This window comes from Pinus tabuliformis, chromosome Q, assembly GCF_031772625.1.
Source record: "Pinus tabuliformis cultivar Carrire ecotype Pingquan chromosome Q, CPIR1, whole genome shotgun sequence".
Classification (NCBI taxonomy): domain Eukaryota; kingdom Viridiplantae; phylum Streptophyta; class Pinopsida; order Pinales; family Pinaceae; genus Pinus; species Pinus tabuliformis.
Window position 1 is genome coordinate 1337824327 of NC_142296.1, and position 10510 is coordinate 1337834836.

Sequence of the window (10510 nt, forward strand, 5' to 3'; positions counted from 1 at the left end):
TGGGTAGCGAGGTTTGTCCCCAAGGTATTTGACACTTATTGACTTAACCTATGACATATCCGTCCTGTTGTAGCATCGAATTGATTTGTAGATTTGTATAAATGGAAGTATAAAGTTCATTGGGTTATTTTTTTGGGTAATTATGAATCGGGACTTTGGAATCGATTAACTTTGGTTTTTTAAGTAATTATCAATTGTTTAAATGGGCGCTTCAAAATCGATTAACATTAACTACCTATTATTTAAATTGGCACTATTGGTAATTGCGTGTATTGGAACTTATCAGTGGTTTTAGTTAAATAATTTATACTTAGTAATCCTATCCATTTTTTAGTCAGTAGCAATGATTCAAAATTGGTATTATTAATAATATAAGATATTGGATTTTTTAGGTAGCAATGATTTTTGGTGACGTCAGATAGGATTTTTAGGTAGCAATGATTGAAAATTGATATTATTGGTGAACTCAGATATTTGGAGCATATAGCCTTGATTATACTTTGATTATTTGTTATTGGGCATCAAATGAACTTATATTATATCTTGATATGTTCTTAAACAATACTATTATTTGTTATTGGGCATCAAATGAACCTATATTATATCTTCATATGTTCTTAAACAGTATTATTATTTGTTATTGTGCATCAAATGAACCTATATTATATGTTCTTAAACAGTACTGTTATTTGTTATTGTGCATCAAATGAACCTATATTATATGTTCTTAAACAGTACTGTTATTTGTTATTGTGCATCAAATGAACCTATATTATATGTTATTAAATGAACCTATATGATATGTTCTTAAACAGTATTATTATTTGTTATTGCGCATCAAATGAACCTTTATTGTATCTTGATATGTTCTTAAACAATACTATTATTTGTTATTATGCATCCAATGAACTTATATTATATCTTGATATGTTCTTGCACAATACCATTATTTGCTATTGTGCATCAAATGAACACCTATATTATATTCTTAAATAGTACTATTATTTATTTGTTATTGTGCATCAAATGAACACCTATATTATATTATTATTTATTTGTTATTGTGCATCAAATGAACACCTATATTATATTCTTAAACAGTACTATTATTTATTTGTTTGGTTCATCTTAGCAATGAATTCACTAAGTTTCCACATCAATAAGGTAGTCAAGGAAAACATGTGCCGCCCATTGAAAATCTGCGGAAACAACTCATCTCGCATAACTTATTTGTAGATGATATTCTTATGTTTGGAACGCTGTGTAGACTCACCTGGATGTGCTTTTATGACATCCTAATTTTTTTTCAAAAAGCCACAGGATTGCAAATAAACAAATCAAAGTCAGTAATCTACCATAATGATGTCAATTTGGAAGCAGTAGAATGGATATCCTCTCTGTTTGGAATAGAGACGCAATCCATTAAGCATGGAATAAAATACTTGGGTTTCCAGCTAAAAGCAAAGGGATATTCAAAATTGGACTGGCAATGGATTCTAGATAGGTATTATAAAAAGATATCAGTTTGGGAATACAGATGTCTATCATTGGCAGGAAGAGTGATCTTGGCGCAATCGGTCTTAACTCAACTTGCAGTATATTGGGCTCATTTATTTTTTCTTCCTGCAAGTATCATTCAAAAAATGAATAAGCTAACTGCAAATTTTATATGGGGCGGCCAATCAGAAAAAAGGAAATTTCATTTGTCTAAATTATCTGATATCTCTCTGCCGAAGAGCCTGGGTGGATGGGGCCTGCTGGACTTGCGGACTTTCGGAAAGGCACTTTTATGTAAGTCATTATGGAGAGGGTCCATGGAGTATCACAATTCAAAAGAAATATATGGGCAACAAGGATATCTCACACTGGTTTAGGTTGGGAAGGATTGGTTCCACATATGGGTCAGCAATATGGCTGAGCTTCCGCAAGATAGAAGGTTATTTCCTGAAGAATTTAGCATGGTGTTTCCAATCCGGCAACAAGATCCTTATTGGAATAGATCATTTTCAGAGCGGTTTGGAGGAAATCTATGTGCCTGAAGCATTGATAAAATTTTTCCATAGAAAAGGTTTTTTCTATTGGGACAAACTGATTTCTGATTGGCAGGGTCCGATCCCTCTATGGAAAGAGGCAGAAAATATGGAGATGCCAGATACTATAGCCCAAATATGGAGGAACATCAGAACATGCCTGAGAAACTGCGGCATATATCGCTCTTCGGAATCTGATCGTCTTATTTGGAAGGATTCAAAAGGTATTAACCTGGTTTGTGTTAAGGATATTTATCAGAATATGATTGGTAAAAAGGGTGCTCTTCCCAGTCCTATTTTCCCAACTGCTTTTTGGAAATCTGGATGTCCTTCCAAAATGATTCATTTTTCATGGTTGACTTTCCACAACAAAAATTTATCATGGGAAAACTTGAAAAAGAGGGGATGGCATGGACCAAGTATCTGTTTAATATGCAAATCGGCTGAGGAAAGCAACTGTCACATGTTTTTAAACTGCCAAAGAACTCAGCAATTATGGCAATCTCTGGAAAATATTTATGGAATCCCACATATTTCTCATGCTTCCACAAAAGAAGCATTTCTTTGGTGGAGTGGGCAGAAGGAATCCTGGAGGCCGATAGTTATTATCACCCTCTGGAGCATTTGGAGATGGAGAAACAATGTTATTTTCAATGACAGGAAAGAGCCTTTCTTGGAAATTTTGACTAATATAGTATCCCTCTATGACTCTTTACCGGAAAAGACTCACAAGCAAAAAAAGGAGAATTGTAAAGAACATGCGCAGGCTCACACAATGCTTCCAAGAGCGTATTTCGATGGAGCTGCGCAAAATGGTTCCTGTGGTTGTGGAGTGCACATCATAATGAATGAAAATGTACAATATCTCATCCATTGGAATGGGGAATGGGCTCCAACAGCAAAGCTGAAGGGATGGCTCTTGCAGGCCTTCTTAATTTTTGTTTTTTTCTCAACATTCAGGCAATCTCAATCTTTGGAGATTTCAAAGTTATGGTGGATTATGTATCAAGGAAAAAGAATATTTACAAGCCTCACCTTGTAGGCTGGATGGATAGGATCAAGTTTTTCTGGAGAAAGATGGAAGGATGCACTATTCACCATATCAACAGGGCTCAGAACCAACAAGCAGACTTTTTGTCAAAGGAGGGTCTTCAATCAGAACCAGGTTTTTGGTATATGAAGGTAAAGTCTGAAGGGGAATTTTTCTCTATCCAGGATTTCTCCCTTCCAGGTTTTTAATTCCATATTAGCTGATACACAGGTATGCACTGTTTTTTGTTTCCTCTTTTGTCCTATTGTCCCTCCGAATTTTGTTTATGAATGAGCGAAGTATAATGTGAATCTCCTATTCAGTGCTCCCCTCCTTCTGAAAATCTAATTTCTTCTATTTCCTTTCTATGAGAAATGTAAAATTTTTGCATCTTGCTGGCAGCTCCTTGAACTGTTTTTTTCCCTGAAAATCTTGTCTTTATGCTGGGATTATGATGCCCATCTCATCTAGTCTTTATAATGGCTCATCTATAAATTGGCCATAAAGTACTACAAAAAAAATGTACTTTTTGTCTCTTTATATATTTTATATAATACAATCTTGCTTTTTTTGCCCTGGAAAAAAATTATTTATTTGTTACTGTGCATCAAATGAACACCTATATTCCTATATTATATCTTGTTTGAACACCTATATTCCTATATTATATCTTGATATTTTCTTAAACAGTACTATTATTTGTTATTTCGCCCTGGAAAAAAAATTATTTATTTGTTACTGTGCATCAAATGAACACCTATTTGTTACTGTGCATCAAATGAACACCTATATTCCTATATTATATCTTGATATTTTCTTAAACAGCACTATTATTTGTTATTGTGCATCAAATGAACTTATATTATATCTTTGATATGTTCTTGCACAATAACAGATAATACTTATATTATATCTTGTATCTTGATATGTTCTTGAACAATAAGAAATATATTATTTGTTATTGTGCATCAAATGAACTTTATAGTATATCTTCATATGTTCTTGAAGAATAAGAAATATATTATTTGTTATTGTGCATCAAATGAACTTTATAGTATATCTTCATATGTTCTTAAACGGTACTATTATTTGTTATTGTGTATCAAATGATCTTATATTATATCTTGATATGTTCTTGGCAAGAAATGGTATTGTGCCATGGTTATATTATATCTTGATATGTTCTTGGCACAAAATGGTATTGTGCAATGGTTGGATTAAAAGCAGGGATGGAACTAATTCTGCATCTAGAATAAGTGAGAAATACTAGTGAGAATGCCATAAACATCTTGATGATGTGTATGCCTTTCTGTTTCCATTTTAAATTAGAAGAAACATTTTAAATTACAAGAAAAGAAGAAAGGAGAACCCAACGTCAAAAGAAAAAGGTGATGAACTGTATCAGTTTCCACTTTTGAATTCAAAATATGTGAGAATCTCATTTGGGCTATAAGAGCTGTTGAATTATATCGGCGGTTTCAATCTTTGAATTCAAAATATGCAAGCATCTCATTGGTCACAAGGTCATATACACTTCTGAATTCAAAATATGTGAGAATCTCATTTGGGCTAAGAGCTGTTGAACTATATCGGTTTCAATCTTTGAATTCAAAATATGCAACCATCTCATTGATGGTAAGGTCATAAGAGCTAAGAGCTGTTCAACTGTATGAGTTTCAATTATTGAATTCAAAATATCTGAGAAGCATATTGTTCATATCAGCTGTGCTAATAAATGTTCTTCAATTTGACGAAGTTTTTTCAAAGTTTTTTGAAGATGAAAGTTAACAAAGTTAATCTCTTATAATCGACAGAAAAGTTCAAGAGAACTTCTACATGTAATATCTATACATTATTAAATATGCATATTAATATAAGGGGCAATATATCAAGAGCCCTGATCTCGTTATTCCACGTACACATCCGAACATATTGGTGGACTTTGCCTCAGCCAAAAGTAGTCTTCTCAAAATGATTTAGGGAAGCAATCTGTCTCCCTCAGTTCTGTTTTGAGACCTTTCCCACGAATCCATGAGTTAGCGAGTGGGTGTATGCCATTATCAGGCCCAGTCATCTTTTTACGACTTTCCTTCTCTTCTTCGTACGAGTAATTGAATCGTGCCTGCACATCTGGATTATACAATATATATGATGATAAGTCTCTATATAAGGATCATAAACCCAAAGAAATGTTACTATATTTAGGTAAGTACCAATAAATATACAGAACTCCGATCATTTGTGCAGTGTATCAGGACTTGATTACACAATACTTTGAATAGGTTCTCTCAAGAGAAAACGCAATGTTCTCAATGTTCTCAATAGTGGCTTGAGATAGTAGAAAATGAAGCCTATAATGTCACACTTCAGAAAACAAACATGTTCAGCGAACAATCCATAGGATTAATCATAACATCAAACTCCCCTCCTAGAATATATATAGTTCAATTGTTAGATGGCTAGGCCCAATCTTATTCTTCATTGAAAGAAAGAGCTGATTCATGGCCTTACCATTCAGCGTCATATGCGTAGAGGGCACCTGTTTTCCCTTGAAGGTAAGGGAATGCAAACTAGACATTAACCAGCAGATGGATAGAGTGGGTGGGTAGAGTCTGCCTTCTCAGAGAAGGCAAGGCACGCAAATTAATGGCGGGGCGCATGCCTTATCTTCAGGGAAAAGGAAGGCAAACTGTGCTTCTACCATAAAATGGGTAGAGTGGGTAACGTGTGCGATCTTGGCTCGAAGAAATTCCGATTCGCCCTCGTATGGAAAGTGTGGGGAAAGTTTGCATCCTCTCACCCTCATGTGGAGAAGAGGGCTCTTACTATCAACTGGATAGAGGATGAAGGGACGCGTGCCTCTCTTTAGGGAAGAGAAAAGGAGAAGGGTTTTCACCATCATCAGAGATGGGTGAAGGGGCACAAGAGAGAAGAGGAGAAGAGTGATTTTACCATCAAGATGGGTAGAAAGGTAAACTGACTGTGTTACTCTTCCAGCGAAGCTGGAAAGAAATCTCCATACCATTGAATGGATAAAGAATGCCTTCTTTTGAAGAGAAGGCTAAAACTAATAGCATATAGGCTTTTACCATTCATCCTCCAATGAGTGGATGTCTACCTTCTCTATCAGGTAACGCAGGGCTAAACAGAGTGATTTTATCACTCATTTGAATCTTCCCGTCTTCATAAGATGGGAAGAGAATGTAGGTCCACTTGGGTAGAGTGTAGAGTCTACATTTTCAAGGCAAACTGATGAAATACCTTCCTTAGCATGCAAGCCAAGACAAACCGTAATGTGCTTTCACTAAGATGGGTAAAGACAAACCGTAATGTGCTTTCACTAGGATGGGTAGAGAGTGTAAAGTCTACATTTTCAAGGCAAACTGACGAGGTTTTATGTTTCATCTTATTCTATATTCTCTGTGAAGCAAGCCAAGACAAACTTGTGTGTTTTTATTGTTCACTCTCAGATGAACAGAGTCTATCTGTCCATTAGATGGGTATAGAGTCTAGAATCCACAGCTTCTTTAGGGCAAGTCAAAACAAACTTTAGTCGATATGCCTTCATTAGATGAGGAGAGAGTGTAGAACCCACAAGGGAAACCAATGAGATTTTACGTTTCACCCCAGATAGGTAGGGTGGCAAACTAATGGGAATACCATTCCTCCTTGTGAAGTAAAAACTATTCTCTACCGAACAAGTCGGGTCAAACTCACAGGCTTCTACTATTCATCCCTCATGTTGTAGAGTTTTTGTTCTTTGTTGAGAAAGAAAATGCAAACTAATTAGCTTTTAGCATTCACCCTTTAATGTTTCAGAGTCACTGTCCTCTACTTAAAAAGAACACACACTAATGGGCTTTTACCATTCACCTTTGACGAGATAGAATGATTTTTTATTGCTGTATGGGACAAAAATGTGGAAAAAAATTGCAAACTAATTGTCTTTTACCATTCACCCTCTAATGTTGCAGAGTCAATGCTCTGCTGAAAAAATAAGCACAAACTAATGAGCTTTTACCCCCTTCACGTACATCCCATAATACCTACATCCCAACTTCTACGGGAAAGGTCTCCAAGCCTCTAACTAAGATGAGCTTGGAGGCTGCTTATTGCTCTAGTCATGAGTGTCAAGTTGTTTGTGTAAAGCAACATCCTGATTATAATCCTTGCTATTTTATCATTTTCAACCTTGGGGAATCTGATACCTCTGCGCTTAACAGATCTGGATCAGGATGAACCTATACTAGGAAATAATCTTCTACGCAGGACGACAGCAAGCAGAAGATAATCTTCTATGCAGGGGGTAAATAGTAAAATTTAACTTCTATGCAGGGGGTAAATAGTAAAATTTAACTTCTATGCAGGGGGTAAATAGTAAAATTTATCTTCTATGCAGGGGGTAAATACTAAAAACAGCAAGCAGGTAAAACATTTGTGAAGATGGTTGCAACAACGTTCGGAAACAAAATACATATGTCCAGTATATTAAAGAACAACAAATAAGAAAAAATGAGTAGAATTACCTGCAGCAAGTTCCTCTTTCAATTGGCCATCTGCAGTCAATGCCATCATCAGCTGAGGCGCGCCGAGAGGCAATCGGTCTCCCTTATCAAACTGCCAAAAGTGGAAGGTCTTCCCATATGTCTTACAGACTTTGGCCAAGTCCTGGTGCTGGACAGTAGCAGGAATCCCTGGCAAGAAGAGGATTCCGCTCTTTACTTCATACTCATGGGAATGCCAGAGCTGCTTCTCCTCGTCAGGCAGTTGCATAAACAGCTTCTCACTGACAATGTACTCAATTCCTATCAACCGAGCATCCTTCTCAGGCGTATCATAGATGAGACACTGCCTCAGATCCTCATTATAGTGAGTGCAGTAATGGTGGGCTTCTACTTGCCTTGTCAAGTCATATGCATAGAAATGAAACCTGCAATAGAAACAGATAAAAATTTTAACACGGCAGCAACAATAACACCGCCATGAAAACAGTACTTCATCGAAGAGTGAAAGCTGAAATCTAGAAGGAAATCGATACAGGTTATGTCAGATTTTCATTAAGAGTGAAAACTGTGAGACGATAGGCATATCCATGGTGGGTATGTGAATTATCATGGAGGAAAGCTGAAAGAACATAAACAAAGCAACAGTTGGTATGTGATATCTTCACTGGAGTAAAACTAAAAACTAAAGAAGCAAGGAAATCAATAGCTGTTAAGCTGAGAAACAATAAGAAATCCATTGTGGATATAGTGGGTTTTTTAATTATTCATTAAGAGTTAATGCTGAGAACCTATAAGGAAAACAATACTAGGTATGTAAAATCTTCATTAAATAGTGAAAGCTGAAAAACTATAAGAAATCAATAATGGGATATCAAATCTAAATGATTCATAGTGGGTCTCTGAATTAGTCATTAAGATTAGAAGCTGAAAACCTATGAGGAAAACTGTGGTAGGTATGTAAAATCTTCATTGAATAGTGAAAGCTGAAAAACTATAAGAAAATCAATAGTGGGACACCCAATCTAAATTATTCGTAGTGGGTCTCTGAATTATTCATGAAGAGTATAAGCTGAAAACCTACAAGGAAAACAGTAGTAGGTATGTGAAATCTTCATTGAATAGTGAAAGCTGAAAAACCATAAGAAAATCAATAGAGGGATATCAAATCTTCATTGAATTCGCCAAAACCGAGAAAATGCAAGGAAATCAACAATGGGTATGTAAATTAATACGCGCATAGATGCTGATGAATTTTGTTGATGGGTGTGAAGCCCTGAATGAGCCCTGTTCCTGTTTCTAACAGACTGGTACTGGTTTTACTGGGTTCCCCCGGAATATCAATGGAGGAAGACAAGGGTCCTGGTCCTGCCGCTGCCATAATTCTCTGCAAAAAATTTCTTCTTCTACTCCGATATGGCAAAATATTGCAATCTCTAGTGATGTGATGCCCTCTACTGTTAACAGTTATATCTCACATTTAAACATATTTGTTCAAGGAATAAAAGGTTTTGAATGCAGCGAGGGCAGAACACTTGTTGCTGCTGCTTATTGATGGGGTGACGAGAATTTGGGTAGCTTTGAGTTTACGTGGCGAGCATGGAGCTGCCACCTCCTTTCCTACCATCTTAGGCACTTCTGCTCTTGCTCACATATGGCAAATAGAAAGTCGCAGTGTCGACATTTTAAGAACGTGTCACTCTATAATTTACACGTGTAAACCAGTTGATGGATTAAAAAAGCCACGTGTAAACCAGTTGATGGATTAAAAAAGCAAAGAGGATGATGGTTCAGTGTGTAGGGTCTTGGTAATTTCATATCTTTGGATTTCCAAAGAGATTAAGTGTTCAACACAACCTTGGTTGTTTATGGAGTTGTATACGGAGGTGGAGGAATTGTTTGGATAGTCAAAAGTGGCTGGAATCCAGCCAAAATAATTTCAAAAAATTTTGTAAAGGCAGTTTTTGAATCGTGTTTTGATTGTGGAAATCAAAAATCTCTAGGACACCTAAAATTTTGAAGTTTGACAACTATAACTTGGATTTGCAAAGCACCATCAAAAACCTCTAGGACACCTAAAATTTTGAAGTTTGTAAACTAAAACTTGGATTTGCAAAAATCCTTGCTGGATTTTCTCTAAATATACCTGGAATTTCCATAACTTTCCGGGCAACTACTCCGCCTCGTTAGACTAGGGGGTTTAATAACCTATTATTGAGTGGGGTTTAGATTTTATTAGGTTTTAGGTTAAAATCTTATTGGAAAGAGTTGAGCATGGAAGTTGTTTTGGGGAATTTAACCATATTATGGGTGTTTAAGTTTGACTTAGAGTTTCATGTAGTAAGTTAATGATTGGCTTAGTAATTTTAGTCTTGTCCGTTGGATGAGAATAAAGTGATATCCAATAGTTGGATGAGAATAAAATGATATCCAACAGATATGATATAAAGATAGTGAACCAATCACTAACTTCTTGCATGGTGCTTAATATTTGCCGATTCACACAATCCTGGGAATAGCATTTGCCGATTCACACAATCCTGGGAATAGCATCTCACTATGATTAGATCATTCTTCCATTTAATAAATGGGCCAACCTAGGCTAAAAAATACAATTACTTCCTACAATTGTTAAAAATACATAGAGAGAATGGAATTGTAAAAGGATAATTTTCAAAAATAAATTATAAAACCAAATTTAAGTATTTTAATCAATAAAAAATAGAGAGATTTAATATTTGAGTACTTTAATTTTAGAGGTTAACTATATAGGGTTTGCAATTAGAAAGATTTCACATTTATATCTGTGAGACAGAAAGAAATAGCATTCCCCTACAATTTCATTGCAAGCTTCAAAAAGCAAAGGAGATCATTGGAGATTGGACCAGGAAAAAGAGGGAGATATCCTCAAAATCCCTTTCAAATATTGAACAAAATATACAATCTCT

At 35.6% G+C, this 10510-nt stretch overlaps 1 protein-coding gene across 1 annotated transcript; it reads right to left on the minus strand.

Annotated features, from left to right (window-relative positions):
- Positions 1-4859: 4859 nt before the first annotated feature.
- On the minus strand, positions 4860-9137 carry LOC149224792 (oil body-associated protein 1A-like). The gene is made up of 3 exons (XM_089386262.1): positions 8798-9137; positions 7587-7990; positions 4860-5190 (listed from the first exon to the last, which is right to left on the minus strand). The coding sequence occupies exons 1-3, from the start codon at positions 8941-8943 to the stop codon at positions 5027-5029; spliced, it is 714 nt and encodes a 237-aa protein (XP_089242388.1). The 5' UTR covers positions 8944-9137; the 3' UTR covers positions 4860-5026.
- Positions 9138-10510: the final 1373 nt, after the last annotated feature.